At 45.9% G+C, this 16,570-nt stretch overlaps 1 protein-coding gene, 1 long non-coding RNA gene and 1 other non-coding gene across 4 annotated transcripts; 1 reads left to right on the top strand and 2 right to left on the bottom strand.

Annotated features, from left to right (window-relative positions):
- Positions 1–712: 712 nt before the first annotated feature.
- On the bottom strand, positions 713–8,839 carry SOD1 (superoxide dismutase 1). 2 transcript variants are annotated; one of them, XM_055105178.2, is made up of 6 exons: positions 7,586–7,705; positions 4,408–4,504; positions 4,180–4,297; positions 3,114–3,183; positions 2,263–2,380; positions 713–1,177 (listed from the first exon to the last, which is right to left on the bottom strand). In XM_055105178.2, the coding sequence occupies exons 2-6, from the start codon at positions 4,444–4,446 to the stop codon at positions 1,070–1,072; spliced, it is 453 nt and encodes a 150-aa protein (XP_054961153.1). In that variant the 5' UTR covers positions 4,447–4,504; positions 7,586–7,705; the 3' UTR covers positions 713–1,069. The 2 variants fall into 2 exon arrangements, with proteins under 2 accessions (XP_054961153.1, XP_003813274.1); XM_003813226.5 differs by lacking the exons at positions 4,180–4,297; positions 7,586–7,705 and adding an exon at positions 8,454–8,839.
- Positions 3,812–3,988, bottom strand: LOC112438135 (small nucleolar RNA SNORA81). Its single transcript, XR_003026613.1, has one exon. It is a non-coding gene; the product is annotated as a small nucleolar RNA SNORA81 (small nucleolar RNA).
- On the top strand, positions 8,717–16,281 carry LOC106634215 (uncharacterized). The gene is made up of 3 exons (XR_001337584.4): positions 8,717–8,897; positions 10,068–10,359; positions 12,885–16,281. It is a non-coding gene; the product is annotated as an uncharacterized LOC106634215 (long non-coding RNA).
- Positions 16,282–16,570: the final 289 nt, after the last annotated feature.

Below are 16,570 nucleotides of genomic sequence, written 5' to 3'. Positions count from 1 at the left end.
TTTGTCTTCCAATTTAGCTTTTCCTCTCCTAAATGATCTCTCCTACATTTGATAAAGTACATATTTATGAACAAACAGCATTTCACTTATTTCTGGTTTATCAGAAATAATATTCTACAATTTCCAATTGAATAATTTAGTCAAACCTGAGTTAGGTTAACATTGAAAAGCATTCTCTCAGGTACATACATACATTAAGAGAAAGTGACTCATTTCACTAATTCGGTGTATAAATTATTTATCAACAGCCAGAACCCACAGTCAAACATTTCCTTGGTTCCATCTTCTAATGCTACAGATTGCTTTAAAGGGCTAATCTGTAAGTAGGTTGTGCCAGCATCTACCCTTGAATGTAGAATTTGTGCCATTCTGGCAGGCAGATAATCTTACTAGCTAGCTGAGGCTGTAACTTGCCTTTTAAAGCTCACTAAAAAGTTATCAAATGGCTCTCTTACATCGTAATATCTTTTTAAAATGAGGAGGTACTTTATGAATCAAAATGCTAAAATGACTAAGCAGGAACATTTCCCTAAAGCTTTCAAAGGACAGCCTATTTGTCTAAGCAGAGTTGTGTTAGTTTTAGCTAAGACTTGCTGTTTTAAAGTATGCATTTTGATGGTCTCAAAACACTTTCAAAATAAAATGCTATCACTGTTAGTATTACTAAATCTGTTCCACTGAAGCTGTTTATATAAATAAGTATCAGAGCTAATTTAGTTTGAATTTGGATTCTTTTAATAGCCTCATAATAAGTGCCATACAGGGTTTTTATTCACAGGCTTGAATGACAATTGAAGAAATTCTGACAAGTTTAATACCCATCTGTGATTTAAGTCTGGCAAAATACAGGTCATTGAAACAGACATTTTAACTGAGTTTTATAAAACTATACAAATCTTCCAAGTGATCATAAATCAGTTTCTCACTACAGGTACTTTAAAGCAACTCTGAAAAAGTCACACAATTACACTTTTAAGATTACAGTGTTTAATGTTTATCAGGATACATTTCTACAGCTAGCAGGATAACAGATGAGTTAAGGGGCCTCAGACTACATCCAAGGGAATGTTTATTGGGCGATCCCAATTACACCACAAGCCAAACGACTTCCAGCGTTTCCTGTCTTTGTACTTTCTTCATTTCCACCTTTGCCCAAGTCATCTGCTTTTTCATGGACCTGTAAAAAATTTTAAGAAGATAACTTTGGGCTGTCAAGTAATCACTACCTCCTCCCAACAATACCCAAAAGATGTTTAAGAACCTCATAATATTAGAAAAATAACATTAATCCTAGTAGAGAGATATACTAATATTTAGTAGTTTAAAAGTAGAAACTACTACTCAAAGCTTTTTCTTGGTGTTGCAAAGACATTACCTTTAAACATTAGGTAAGTGTTGCTATGTCTAAATGAAATACTAAAACCCAAATAACTATGTTGTAGACCACCACACGCTACCCTTAATCCTCCATGGTAAGTTACATTAACCTTAGTTCCGCAGTCACTCTTACTTTGGCAGTTTTTTTAATTGCTTTGGAAAAAAAGGAAAGTGAAAGTGAATAAAACTCAAAATTTCATGCCAAATGAATGACAGGCCTATAAGTAAGGTATAATCCTAAAAAATCTTAATACTTTAGCAACAGTATTTTGAATTTTGTTCAACAAACCTTTATAAATGATTTTTCTGCTTTACAACTATGGCTCAAGAAAACCATAAAAATAAAGGGTTAACTGAATGGAAGTGACTACTGAATGTTAATGCCCTCAAGGGGAGGTAAAAGAGAGCCTGTCTACTTGGTGTTTTGCATGAACCAGATGCAGTTCCCCAGGATAACTTGGGACAACAGCTTCCCACAAGTTAAACAAGTCATGATAACCTGCAGTCCTGAATGAACATGAATACTTAAGTCCATCCCAGGTTTTAAACTTAACAAAATGTTCTGTTTAACAAGTGAGAAACCCAATCCTGGCAAGAAAATCTGGCCATTTTAAAACTAAAGACTACTTCTGTTTTCCAAACTCAGATCTAATATGGTCAAATGTAACCTGCTTTTTACTCCATCTTAGCAGAACAGTGTTCTTAACTGACCTAGATAAAATAATTCATTTTCACCGTAATTGTCCAATAAAATTGCTTTTCCTAATTTGAACTGCAAGTACAGTTTATCTGGATCTTTAGAAACCGCGACTAACAATCAAAGTGAAAAGATACATGACTGTATGTTAGAAGAAGTTTTATGCATATCCTTTTATGAAAACTTACCACCAGTGTGCGGCCAATGATGCAATGGTCTCCTGAGAGTGAGATCACAGAATCTTCAATAGACACATCGGCCACACCATCTTTGTCAGCAGTCACATTGCCCAAGTCTCCAACATGCCTAATAATGAAAAAGCATCAGATGGATTAGGGCTGATGCCACTAAACATCAAGGTAGTTCATGAGCTAAATTAAAACTTGACTGAGTAGACACAAATTTGCAAACAAGTAGCTAGGCATTCTAAATACAGCTCTTCAAACAAGGCTTCACGTCTACATACTAATGCTCTGGGAAGAAACATGGGGCTGCACCTGATTTCAGAAGTACCAAAGGGTAAACTCTCAATTACTGAGTTATGCCTGTTAATTACTGGCATAGCTAACAAAGCTATGTCCCAAGGCCTCTGATATAAAAATCTTGTCCTTTAATATTTTTCTGAAAGGCTTTCAGAAAACATACACATATAAATGGAGTCTCGACTAGTTTTCAGTATCAATTTTTTTTTTATCTACAGAAGCTTCCTATGTTTCACAATGATGATTGATTTTGCTAGTGGTTGACAGTACTGTTCATGACATTTCCTGTATTAGTTCCCCTTTGGCACTTGTATTAGTTCTATATTCAATAAATGCTACAAAACCAAATCGTTCTAAGTGTCCCCATTTGTCAATTCCTTTAAGCCCAGGAAGTAAAAGCATTCCAGCATTTGGGAGCAGGGGTTTAGATGAGTCAGCAAGTTCAAAAGCAAAGGTGGGGGAAACACGGAATTATCTTAGCACATATTTACAAGTAGTATACCATATGAACTCCAGAAAGCTATCGCCATTATTACAAGAGTTAAGCATCTTGTTACCTCTCTTCATCCTTTGGCCCACCGTGTTTTCTGGATAGAGGATTAAAGTGAGGACCTGCACTGGTACAGCCTATTTACAAGAAGAAGAAAAAAAAGCTAAATTATGAATTAAAGTTCCCAAATACATTCTAAAAAGAAACACCGCTAAAACTTCCCATGGAGAAAGTGCTGACCTGCATCACGACTTCTGGGATAAGCAACACCTTGGTACAGCCACAGTGAGAAGGGAACAGAAACAAGTCTATGGCCAGGCATGGTGGCTAACACCTGGAACCCCAGCACTTTGGGAAGCTGAGGTGGCTGGATCATCTGAGGTCAGGAGTTTGAGACCAGCCTGGCCAACATAGCAAAACCCTGTCTCTACTGAAAAAATACAAAAATTAGCTAGGCGTGGTGGTGCGCACCTATAGTCCCAGCTACTTAGTAGGCTGAGGCAGGAGAATCGCTTGAACCTGGGAGGCAGGGGTTGCAGTGAGCTGAGATCGCGCCACTGCACTCCAGCCTGGGCCACAGAGTAAGACTCCGTCTCAAAAAACAAACAAAAAACCACCCTCTTCTACAATGATGCTGTAAGACAAAACATCAACTCTTTCCCTTTCTTTTCCACACCTAGGTATCAAAGCCCAGTTTTGTGGCTAATCTTAAGGTTGATCTTCAAAGATATTTTAACTTGACTTCTCTTTTTTTGGTTTCTAAACATACACTACACCAAATCTTAAGACAAAGGGCACTGGACCTTCAGAAGCAGGTCCACCCCAGTCTTCACAATCTAGTGCAGTTACTTTTCTTGTGTGTACTCTGCTGGCATTATTACAAAAATCAAGATATGGTCCCAGTTCCTGCAACTTTAGCACAGTGCTTATATACAATAAAGTTGACCTCTTTTTTAAAAGAAAAGTTGAGGGTTTTCCCAGGCACAGTGGCTCACACCTGTAATCCCAGCACTTTGGGAGGTCGAGGAGGATAGACCACTTGAGCCCAGCAGTTCAAGACCAGCCTGGGCAACATGATGAAACCCCACCTCTAGAAAAAAATACAAAAATTAGCCAGGCGTGGTGGTGTGTACCTGTAGTCCCAGCTACGGGCCAAGGCATGAGGATCACTGGAGCCTGGGAGGTCAAGGCTAAGGTGAGCCGTGATGGCACAGCGCCACTGCACTCCAGCCTGAGCGACACAGCAAGACCCTTTCTCAAAAACAAAAACAAGTTGAGGGGTTTTAACGTTTAGGGGCTACTCTACTGTTTATCTAACTAGGGTGAACAAGTATGGGTCACCAGCACAGCACAACACCCACCTGCTGTATTATCTCCAAACTCATGAACATGGAATCCATGCAGGCCTTCAGTCAGTCCTTTAATGCTTCCCCACACCTTCACTGGTCCATTACTTTCCTTTAATTAAAGAAAAGTGCAAAGTTGGAGAGAGTTTCTGAACAAAGAAAACAGCTGATTTACCTTTACCCCTCACAGTGAAGTAAAAAGCAGCCAGACTTGCGAGTGGAAAAATCTGTGTCCAAATCCCAGGTTGACCACTTTCTAGCCAGTGAACCTCCAGCAAGCTGCTTAACTGCTCTAGGCCTGTGTCCTCAAAAGGGAGACGGTAATCTTGTTCCCACACTCAATACACAAGCGCCCTGTGGCCAGGCTTCGCGATTAAATAACATAAAAAGCACCTAATAGAGTGGCAAGCAAAGTGAGTACCTACACATCAGTGTTAGATACTTCATAGGCTTTGACTATTACAGTAAATAGGTAATGTAAGTACCTATTTATGTAGTACTTTTGAATAGGTCATATTTGTACATGTTGAATATACATGTAAACCTTTTTTGTTTATTCTGAGACAGAGTCTCGCTCTGTCACCCAGGCTTGAGTGCAGTGGCATGATCTCAGCTCACTGCAAGCTCCGCCTCCCGGGTTCACGCCATTCTCCTGCCTCAGCCTTTTTAACCCAAAAGGTGTATGTCTCATCCTACACTCTGGAGCCCCTTGCTTTTTCTCCACACACACCCTTTTCCATATGGCATACTCACTTGACTTAAAAAAAAAAAAAGAAAAAGTCGCCCTGGAAATGTCCAACAGGCTACCCTGGGACCCCTGCTCTCCACTCCCCACTCAGTGAGTGTTTTTAAGTATCCATCATAAGTTTTTTTCTTTTTTTTGAGACGAGTCTCGTTCTGTCACCCAGGCTGGAGTGCAGTGACATGATCTCGGCTCACTGCAAGCTCCGCCTCCCAGGTTCATGCCATTCTCCTGCCTCAGCCTCCTGAGTAGCTGGGACTACAGGCGCCCGCCACCACGCCCGGCTAATTTTTTTGCATTTTTAGTAGAGACGGGGTTTCACCGTGTTAGCCAGGATGGTCTCGATCTGCTGACCTCGTGATCCACCCGTCTCGGCCTCCCAAAGTGCTGGGATTACAGGTGTGCGCCACCACGCCCGGCTATCACAGGTATTTTTAATTAGCAGTCAGAAAATATTCTATTCCACGGCCCCCAGGAGAGGACTGATTCTAGTCTAACCAGAGGTACTACTGCTTTCTGAAATCTTTTCAAGCACTGAAACCTAGGTAACCTTTCCACTCTACCAAAATGAAAGTAAGCAGTATCGCCATTCAGGTAATGGTGACAGGTAATGGTGCTCCGTGGCTACATACAGAAATCAAGGAAGTTACAACTAGATCTCAGGACTAAAATAAACACAACATCCACACCACACCGTCATACAACATGTCAGTGTCTCTTGTTTTTAGCTTGGTTTGTTTTCAAATACGGCCAACAGTTAAGGGGCATTAACCCTTAAGATGTGACTTTCCACTGGAAAATACCATTGCTCAAATGAAGTATCCTGGCAATTGCTGCCTTTTTAAATTCTTTTCTTTTTGACAATAGATACTGTGACTCTTCTATAACCTTTAATTTTGGAAAAACTCAAATGTGAAAGTTGTCCCTCAAACACTCTGTTATCAAGAGCACAGGGCCAAAAACAGCAGGTTCTTTGAAACCTCCATTTAACCGGTAATACACTCGGGACATGTAAGTAGCTGTGCTTGGGTACAACCCTACAGGGACCAGGCTATGAACTTAAGTGAATAACACAGGCCTGGGAAGCGAAAAAATATATGAACTGCTACAGCAGTACTGTCCTGGGCTAATGAAGGCTCAGTATGAAGAGATCTCCAAAAATTCTTCAAGAGAAGCTAGGAAAACTGGATTAATACGTGAAAAATTCTGATTTGTAAAAACTAGCAGAGTCCAAGATTTTAAACACAGAATAGGCCAAGCCAAGTAGTTTATAGCCAATGTATTATCTCTGCATATCTGGAAAGCTGGAATGCTCCACTATCCAAGGCTCATTCTCAGGTACAACGGGCACCAAACAAAACGAAGTCAGGCGCTTAAAAGAAGGAACTATGCAAGCTGCTCAGGGAAGGTAGAAAATGACAGAAACCTGGGTTCATGCATGGATTCTCAATGGCCAGGGAGAAGGGATTCCTCAGAGGCGTCTTAAGACTAACACTGGTGGCCGGGCGGGGTGGCTCACGCCTGTAATCCCAGCACTTTGGGAGGCCGAGCCGGGTGGATCACGACGTCAACAGATCGAGACCATCCTGGCCAACATGGTGAAACGCCGTCTCTACTAAAATATAAAAAATTAGCCAGGCGTGGCGGCGCGCGCCTGTAGTCCCAGCTACCCAGGAGGCTGAGGCAGGAGAATTGCTTGAACCTGGGAGGCGGAGGTTGCAGTGAGCCGAGATCGCGCCACTGCACTCCAGCCTGGGCGATAGAGCGAGACTTGGTCTGAAAAACAAAACACTAGTACTGGTGAATTATGTGGGGAGAAGTAAAAAGGGACAAAAAGAAGTCTGACAAATGAAACAGCAAAATGGAGTCAAATGCCAAAGAACCTTTTCCAGAAAATCTGGAGACCTATTAAAGAAAAAGGCTAAACTCATTATCTCCCTCACATATATTTCAGACATTTACACAGACTAACTGTTCCTGTCCTCTCACGTTTCTGTAAACCCCTTTAAAGACTGAATCTCATTCATATAGTAAATATTCCCTCATGATTTTTAAGCCGAGTGCAAGAGAAAATTTTCCACCAGTTGGTAACTTCACTAAGGTTCTGGGACAGTGTTATCACAAGCACCTTCCTTGCAACACATTTTGTAATTTTACTGATAACAGTTCTGAAAATATTTCTGTATATTTTACAAGAGTCGTTCAGAAGTTTGTCTCTGACCATCTTAGCAACCTGCCTACTGGCAGAGCAATTTTAAAGCCACTTTACGAAAATGTGGCTTAAGAAATGCTCCGACAACAGTTATTAAGTGCCAATTCGGTGTAATGGAAACTCCAGGTCTTCTAATTTCCAAATACGAAACCCCACCCCCTGTCCTCAAACGACAGTTCTCAATCGTAGGTGCACATCAAAATCACTTTTGGAAACTTTCAAAAAACAGCAATACTCACCCTGCACTAGGACAGGTTTTGATGTAATTGGTCTGAGGTTGGGCTCTGGTGTATTTTTAGTAAGATCTTCAAATAAGCTAACTGTGCACCCAAAGTTAAGATCACTGCCCTCAAAAATCCCCAAAAAGGTCAGTTAAACCTCTGGCTCCCGGAGCTTAGGAGGAGGAAAAGGACCTCTGTTGAAGGCTACCTTCTCTGCCCTTGCAGCCCAATCATGACCTAGAACAGAGGCCAGCAAACTTCCCTGCAAAGTGTCACACAAACGGTCTCTGTTGCGTATTTTTGTTTTCCAAAGCCTTTTAAAAATATAATAAACCATTCCTAGCCTTAGAGCTGTACAAAAGCGAAGACTCCCTGACCTAGAGCGCTGAAGCCGGAAAGCGGAGAGGGATGCGAAGACACCAGGCGGGCCCAGGCGCAGTCGCCATCCCCGGGCTGGGCCTGGCACTGCGCCACTCGGTGTCCGCGGGACCCTCAGGAACGAGAACACGGCCAAGCAAGGGACGAGCACAGCCGCTCCAGGCACCACGACAGACCCGCGGCGGCGGCCCACGGACCACAGAGGGCAGCACGCCCGCTCCCGCCCCTCCCCGGCCCGCGGCAATCCCTCCCCGCGCTCCCGCCACGCGCAGGCCCAGCCCCGCGGCGGCCTCGGTCCCACACCCCGCGCCCGGGCCCGCCCGGTGACTCAGCACTTGGGCACCGCACCGCTGGGGTCGAAGGCACCGACCGGGCGGCACGGGCCGGGACCGGGCGCTGGACCAGGGCAGCCCCGAGGCCTGGCGGGCGACCCGCTCCTAGCAAAGGTGCGCGGGGGGACGAGCGGGTAGGAGCGGCCTCGCAAACAAGCCTCCGTCCCAGCCCTTGCCTTCTGCTCGAAATTGATGATGCCCTGCACTGGGCCATCGCCCTTCAGCACGCACACGGCCTTCGTCGCCATAACTCGCTACGCCACGCCGAGGTCCTGGTTCCGAGGACTACGACGGAAACCACAGACGCTGCAGGAGACTACGACGCAAACCAGCACCAGGTCTCCGCGACTACTTTATAGGCCAGACCTCCGCGCCTCGCCCACTCTGGCCCCAAACCAATCGCCTCGCACGCGCTCAGCCCGCCCCCTGCGGCAGCCTCGGGTCGCGAGTGGCCGGGAATGACTGGGGGCGGGGCCAAGGGGCCGCGTGCGCCGGAGACACCCCCGCCCCGCAGCCGGGAAACGTCCAGAACCCCGAAATGTGGAGAAAACAACCTTCTTTTCATGGGGGCGTGGCCCGCCGGTTGCAGTACGCGAAATTGGCAAAATGATGTAAACAGGGTACGCTTTGAAAATCTGAAGTCACTTTGTCTAGAAATGTCATTAGTTATGACTGAGTTTGGCCACAGCGTCTCATTTGTTACTCAGAAATTGGGACGCCCCAAGGTGGATGCTTTTGTAGTTTTCATTTTTTTGTCTTGTTTTTTAGTTTTCTGAGGGTATAGAAAGTCGCTACACCTCAATCCCGGGCCTTACCTTTTCTTCCCCTGCAATTTTCTTAGTCCTTAGTATAGAGTTTCTTATTTGGTTGGCAGAATTCGGTATTCTTTTTATATTTTTCCTGTTTGGCAAGGCCACAACCCTACAGATAACCAGTCGGCAACTAGTTGGCTTCTAGGCATCGCCTGCGTTTTTGTCTGGCCTAAAGGCCACAACACTCAAGGAGGGTAGAATGGTGAAATAATTTATGATGCCTCCATACAACAGGAATGATAAATATGACTTACCTTTCAAGGGAAATATTTCAAAAACATATTGTGAAATGAGAAAATAGTGCAAACTACTTTTGTCCGGGGCGAGGGGGTTGTTTATTTGATTTTTGAGACAGGGTCTCGCTCTGTCACCCAGGCTGGAGTGCAGTGGCGCCATCATAGCTCACTGCAGCCTCCACCTCCTGGGTTCAAGCCATCCTCCTGCCTCAGCCTCCCAAGTACCTGGGACCACAGGCATGTGCCACCACACCTGGCTGATTTTTGTATTTTGGGTACAGATGGGGTTTTACCATGTTGCCCAGGCTGGTTTCAAACTCCTGAGCTCAAGCCAGCCATCTACCCACCTCGGCCTCCCAAAGTGCTGGGATTACAGACATGAGCCACCACGTCCAGCCTAGTACTTAATATTGAGTATGGCAAAATACTGAGACTTAATTGAAGTCCAGTGTGAAACAACAATAGAAGCTATTCCAGCCTCGTTTGGAGTACACTACTATCGATTTATTTACTTATTTATTATTTACGCTATTTAGACCCTCAGACTCTAATGCATCCTCTATCAAAGAAACACAATTCACATTTTTTTTATCATCCTCTAGGAAGTATACATATTTGCAGTTTTGCCTGTTGTATTTGGTAGTAGTCTCCAGATAATTCGTATATTCTAAACGGTTGCATAAACAGTGCAAATGCTGGCCAAAGGGCCTTTGCCCAAGGCTAAAGTTTCTTTGGGTTCCAGGAAGTTCGGCAGATTTCAGTTCATTGTAAACTTGCCAAGGGAGCCGCCCACAGACACGAGAGAGCTGCTTTGGGACAGTGAATTACTCTTCTTTTGAGACGGTCTAATGATGCCTGGGTGGTGCCTTCGTAGGACGGTCGTCACACCTGAACAAGGGGGTCCCCGGCCCCGGGCCCCATGCTTTACTGGGCCCTGTTCTGTCCCTCTTCTGGCATCATCTCCCATGGAGAAAAGAATGTGTTGAAGCCAAGAAGATGCTCCCCCCAAGAATATCATCTCTGCTAGAACAGGGGTAAGGAATTTAACTCTGTGATATTTAAGAGTATTTTTATCTTCCTAATGCAGGGCATCGAATGTGGGCAGTATGGACATTTTGAGCCAGACAGTTCTTTGCTGTGGAGGCTGTCCTGTACACTGTAGGATGTTCAGTAGAATCCCTAGCCCCTACTCACTAGATGCCAGTAATACCCTGTCCCTCCCTGCCAGGCTGGGATAACCAAAAATAATTCCAGACGTTGCCAGATCACTCCCAGTTAAGAATCACTGTTTTTATTTATTTATGTATTTATTTTGATGTGGAGTCTCACTCTGTCACCCAGGCTGGAGTGCAGTGGTGCAATCGCGGCTCACTGCAACCTCCGCCTGCTGGGTTCAAGTGATTCTCCTGCTTCAGCCTCCCGAGTAGCTGGGACTACAGGCGTGCACACCATGCCTGGCTAAGTTTTTGTATTTTTAGTAGAGATGGGGATTTACCATGTTGGCCAGGCTGGTCTCGAACTCCTGACCTCAAGTGATCTGCCAGCCTCGGCCTCTCAAAGTGCTGGGATTACAGGTGAGCCACCACACCCGGCCAAGAACCACTGTTTAGAACGCCACTTGAGTACCAGGATCCTGGAATTTCCTGCCCAAAGAGCCCTGAGCCTGTGTATAGGATCCTGAACAGGCCACACAGGGACTGTCCCTTGTTGAGTACACTGCTAGCCTTGAACGTAGGCCCTGCCCAGTGCCACAAGGAGCAGGGGTGGGGAAAGGAGGAAAGGCCAGGGGCGGGCAGGCAGCCAGCTCTGCACTGCTACCCTTCTACGTAGAACTGAAAGAAGTCCAAGAATTCCACATTTCAACCTGCCTTCCAGGTCTTTATGAAGGTATATTTGTTAAGACAGGATGATAGAGCCTTGGTTGTTTGGAACCCTGGAACGTGGGTTGAATCTGGCACATGTAATTAGCTGGGCATGGTGGTACACCCCTGTAGTCCAAGCTACTTGGGAGGCTGAGGTAGGAGGATCGCGTGGGCCCAGGAGGTTGAGGCTACAGTGAGTTGTGATGGCACCATTGCACTCCAGCCTGGGCAACAGAATGAAATCCTGTCTCAACAATAATCATCGTCATCATCGTGGAGTGTCTAACTTAAATAAAATAAAATAGGGAAATCAGATGAGAGGGACCTTTGCACTTGAACCCCAGGGTTTAAAGAAGCAGAACAGGCAAACCCTGTCAGAAAGAAGAAGAGAGAGTGAGAGAGAAAGAAAGAGAAAGAGAGAAAGAAAAAGAAAGAGAAAGAAAAAGAAAGAGAGAAAGAGAAAGAAGAAGGAAGGAGGGAGGGAAGAAAGGGAGGAGAGAAGGAGGGAAGGAATTAGAGAAAGAGGAGAAAGTGGCACATGTAGACAGTTCAACTTTGTCAGGAATGGTGAGGAGGAATAGATGCCTCAAATCAGATGGCGGCACATGCAGATGACTAAACCGCTTGTAATGTGTCATTTCAGCCTTCCTGAGAGTGAAAATTCATGTTTGGGGAACCTCTGTGGTTAAAAGGTGGGCAAAAAGGTAGACCAGAAATTTTTTTTTTTTAGATGGAGTGTTGCTCTGTCGCCCGGGCTGGAGTGCGGTGGTGCAGTCTTGACTCACTACAGCCTCACCCCGCTGGGCTTAGGCAATTCTCCAACCTCAGCCTCCCAAGTAGCTGGGACTGCAGTTTCAATAATTCTCTCAAGACCTCAGCTGCAAATCAAAGGCACTGGGCCTAGATGCAGTGTTTATCAACCCTGGCTGCATAATAGAATCACCTGGGCAGTTGAAAACTAAAACAAACTAAAAATACTGTGCTTAGGCCCAATTATATTAAAACCTTAAAATTGTATATCTTTATACTGTAAATACACATTTCATTGCTGTAAGAGTCATAAGAAACCCTCAATGGTTATCGATGGAAGTAGGCTGCTTATCTATGTACTTTTCATCACATGAGAAAAATAAACCTTTATTTGGTTAAATAGCGTAACCAGATTTGTTACATGCAGTCAAAACCAACTTCTAACTGATAGAGATGAGAAGCCACCAGAGGGGTGTCCACAGGGAGTCAGAATGGTCTCTGGAATAGCTGAGTGGGTGGACTGAGAGCAGATGGGGTGAGACTCAAGGCAGAGAGGCCATTTGGGAGACAGGATAAGAGCCCACCTAAGGCCATCACTGGAAGAAAGCTGGGAGATCACGGAAATGCAACCACAAGTCCAGCCACCCATTGGAGGTGCATGGTGAGAGAGGAAAGGTAAGGGCAGCCCCCAGGTTTCTAGCCCCCTTGGTGCTGTTTACCAAGGAAAGCAGGTTCAAGGACAAAGGGCTTAATTCAGGACAGGGTGCATCTGAAGTGCCTGAAGAACCTATAAGTGCCAGGCTGGAATCATCCTCTTGGATATGGGTCTAAGCCTCAGGATCATTCTTAAGTCTGGACTCCATCTCAGAATTAACACACAGCCTATTCAACGTTCTTGTTTTATTTTGTTCTGTTTTTTTGACACAAGATCTCACTCTGTCACTCAGGCTGGAGTGTAACGGCGTGATCTCGGCTCACTGCACCCTCGACTTCCTGGATTCAGGTGATCCCCTCACCTCAGCCTCCCCAGTAGCTGGTGTGTCCGGAATTGGTGGGTTCTTGGTCTCACTGACTTCAAGAATGAAGCCGCGGACCCTCGCGGTGAGTGTTACAGTTCTTAAAGGTGGCGTGTCCGGAGTTTGTTCCTTCTGATGTTCAGATGTGTTTGGAGTTTCTTCCTTCTGGTGGGTTTGTGGTCTCGCTGGCTCAGGAGTGAAGCTGCAGACCTTCGCGGTGAGTGTTACAGCTCTTAAGGCAGCGCGTCTCAAGTTGTTCATTTCTCCCGGGGGGTTCGTGGTCTCATTGGCTTCAGCAGTGAAGCTGCAGACCTTCGTGGTGAGTGTTACAGCTCATAAAGACAGTGTGGACCCAAAGAGTGAGCAGCAGCAAGATTTATTGCAAAGAAAGACAAAGCTTCCCCAGTATGGAAGGGGACCCAAGCAGGTTGCCACTGCTGGCTCAGGCAGCCTGCTTTTATTCTCTTGTCTGGCCCCACCCACATCCTGCTGATTGGTAGAGCCAAGTGGTCTGTTTTGACAGGGCGCTGATTGGTGTGTTTACAATCCCTGAGCTAGACACAAAGGTTCTCCACCTCCCCACCAGAGTAGCTAGATACAGAGTGTCGATTCGTGCATTCACAAACCCTGAGCTAGACACAGGGTGCCGATTGGTGCATTTACAATCCCTTAGCTAGACATAAAGGTTCTGCAGGTCCCCACTAAACTCAGGAGCCCAGCTGGCTTCACCTAGTGGATCCCGCACCTGGGCTGCAGGTGGAGCTGCCTGCCACTCCCATGCCGTGCACCCGCACTCCTCAGCCCTTGGGTCGTCGATGGGACTGGGCACCGTAGAGCAGGGGGCGGCGCTTGTCGGGGAGGCTCCTGCAGCACAGCAGCCCATAGAGAGGGGGAGGCTCGGGCATGGCGGGCTGCAGGTCCCGAGCCCTGCCCCGCGGGGAGGCAGCTAAGGCCCGGCAAGAAATCGAGCCCAGTGCCGGTGGGCGGCACTGCTCCGAGTACGGGGCCTCCACAGCCGCTGGCCCTGGTGCTAAGCCCCTCATTGCATGGGGCCGGCAGGGCCCGCCGGCTGCTCTGAGTGCGGGGCCCGCCAAGCCCACGCACACCTGGAGCTCCAGCTGGCCCGCAAGTGCCCGCACAGCCCCGGTTCCCGCTCGTGCCTCTCCCTCCACACTTCCTTGCAAGCTGAGGGAGCCAGCTCCGGCCTTGGCCAGCCCAGAAAGGGGCTCCCACAGTGCAGCGGTGGGCTGAAGGGCTCCTCAAGTGCTGCCAAAGTGGGAGCCCAGGCAGAGGAGGTGCCGAGAGCGAGTGAGGCCTCTGAGGACTGCCAGCACGCTGTCACCTCTCACTGGGACTACAGGTGAGCACCCACACACCCGGCTAATTTTTTTTTATTTTTTGGTAGAGATGGGGTCTCCCTATGTTGCCCAAGCTCATTTAGAACTCCTGGGCTCAAGCAATCCACCTGCCTCAGCCTCCCCAAGTTCTAGGATTATAGGCATGAGCCACCGCCCTCAGCCTCAAAGTTGTTTTTTAAAAATGTAATTATCTATTCCCTTTAAGGCACATAATTTTCTTAATGAACCTCTACCCTACTAGGTGGGTAGGAGTTGGGTGAGACTTAAACTTGAAATGATAATGCCTAAAGTTTGTGCGGTTTAAACCCCAGGGGTCCCTATCACCTGGGCCATGGACCAGTACTGCATTGGCTATATTTGAAGAATTGTCTTGGGCCACACATAAAATACGTTAACACTAATGATAGCTGGTGAGCTAAAAAAAAAAAAAAAAAATCGCAAAGGCAATCTCACCTTTTAAGAAAGTTTATGAATTTGCGTTGGGCTGCACCCAAAGCCTTCCTGGGCCACAGGCACCATAGGCTGCGGGTTGGACAAGCTTGGTTTATAGGCCTCATATGTGGTGGGGCTGCTGTTTTAAAAGTCTCATCAGTGCAGATTTTACTTATTGCATGAAGATTGGTATTTAAGTTGAGATGAAGGATAGTATATTTTGTTTGAGATCATTACACTTGTGAAGAGTTAATTGAGTTGCATGTTTATCACGTAAGTATTATTTAGTCATACCTTTATCATGACAGGATGATTCTGCTTCACAACTTCTTTCTGTTTTTAAGGAAAGGGGCTGGGCATGGTGGTTCAACCCTATAATCCCAGCACTTTTGGAGGCGGAGACGGGCAGATCACTTCAGCCCAGGAGTTTGAGACCAGCCTGGGCAACATGGTGAAACCCCGACTCTACAAAAAATACAAAAACTAGCTGGGCATGGTGGCACACACCTATAGTCTCAGCTACCCAGGAGACTGAGGTGGCAGAATTGCTTGAACTCAGGTGGCAGAGGTTGCAGTGAGCTGAGATCGCACCTCTGCACTCCAGCCTGGGCAACAGAGTGAGACCCTGCCTAAAAAAAAAAAAAAAAAAAAGAGGCATTGGTTTATTGTTATTGTTCTTTTAAAAAAAATTGCGCTCCACAACCTGGGAGATTTGGTTTGGTTTTTTTTTTTTTTAACAGTTTTATTAAGATACAATTTACATACCATACAATTCACCCTTTGTAAGCATGCACTTTAATGATTTTTAAAGTAAATTTATGTAGTTGACAGCTACCAGCACAATGCAGTTTTAAAACATTTCCATCAGCCCAACTTACCTCATGCTGGTTTTTGCTTAATCCCTTCTCCCACCCCAAGCTGCAGGCAACCACTGACCTGCTTTCTGTCAATAAATTTGCCCTTTCTGGACATTTCATGTAAATAGTATCATACAATACGCTGTCTTTTGCATCTGGCCTATTGTACTTAGCATGATGTTTTAGAGCTCAGTTCACGTTATAGCACTTATCTGTAATTTGTGCCTTTCTATATGTGAATACTATTCTGTTACATGGATAGACTGTATCTGAGATCGTTTTTCCGCTCATAAGCTGAGGGACATTTGGATGTGTTATGGGTTGAATTGTGCCCCATCCCCAAATACATATGTTGAAGTTTTATTTTTTTGGACGGAGTCTCGCTCTGTCACCCAGGCTGGAGTGCAGTGGCGCGATCTCGGCTCACTGCAAGCTCTGCCTCCCAGGTTCATGCCATTCTCCTGCCTCAGCCTCCCAAGTAGCTGGGACGCCCGCCACCACACCCGGCTAATTTTTTGTATTTTTAATAGAGACTGGGTTTCACCATGTTAGCCAGGATGGTCTCGATCTCCTGACCTTGTGATCTGCCCCCCTCGGCCTCCCAAACTGCTGGGATTACAGGCATGAGCCACCACGCCCAGCCCTGAAGTTTTAACCCCCAATAACTTGGAAGGTGACCATGTTTGGAAATGGGGTTTTGCAGATGTAATTAGTTAAGATAAGGTCATACTGGAGTAGGATGAACCCCTAAGTCCAGCATGACTGGTGTCCTTACAAAAGAGGAAATGTGGACATAAGCACACAGGGAGAACACCCCCATGTGAATATAAAGGCAGAAATAGGTGTGGTGCTTCTACAAGCCAAAGAACACCAGATATTGTCAGCAAACCCCAAAAAGCTAGGGGAGAGGCATGGAGCAGATTCTTCACAGCCTCAGAAGGAACCAGCCTTGCTGATACCTTCATCTCTC

This window comes from Pan paniscus, chromosome 22 (genome assembly GCF_029289425.2).
Source record: "Pan paniscus chromosome 22, NHGRI_mPanPan1-v2.0_pri, whole genome shotgun sequence".
Lineage (NCBI taxonomy): Eukaryota > Metazoa > Chordata > Mammalia > Primates > Hominidae > Pan > Pan paniscus.
Note: the sequence above shows the minus strand (reverse complement) of the source record. Positions and strands in the feature narration are given on the sequence as shown.

Bases quoted from the DNA above. Each gene is read 5' to 3' on its own strand.
- SOD1 (XM_003813226.5), bottom strand. From the start codon at position 8,525: ATGGCGACGAAGGCCGTGTGCGTGCTGAAGGGCGATGGCCCAGTGCAG. The intron at 4,505-8,453 runs GCAAGGGCTGGG...CTTTAATTAAAG, and splicing joins TCATCAATTTCGAGCAGAAG to GAAAGTAATGGACCAGTGAA. The intron at 1,178-2,262 runs GTAAGTTTTCAT...AATTTTTTACAG, and splicing joins TCATTGGCCGCACACTGGTG to GTCCATGAAAAAGCAGATGA.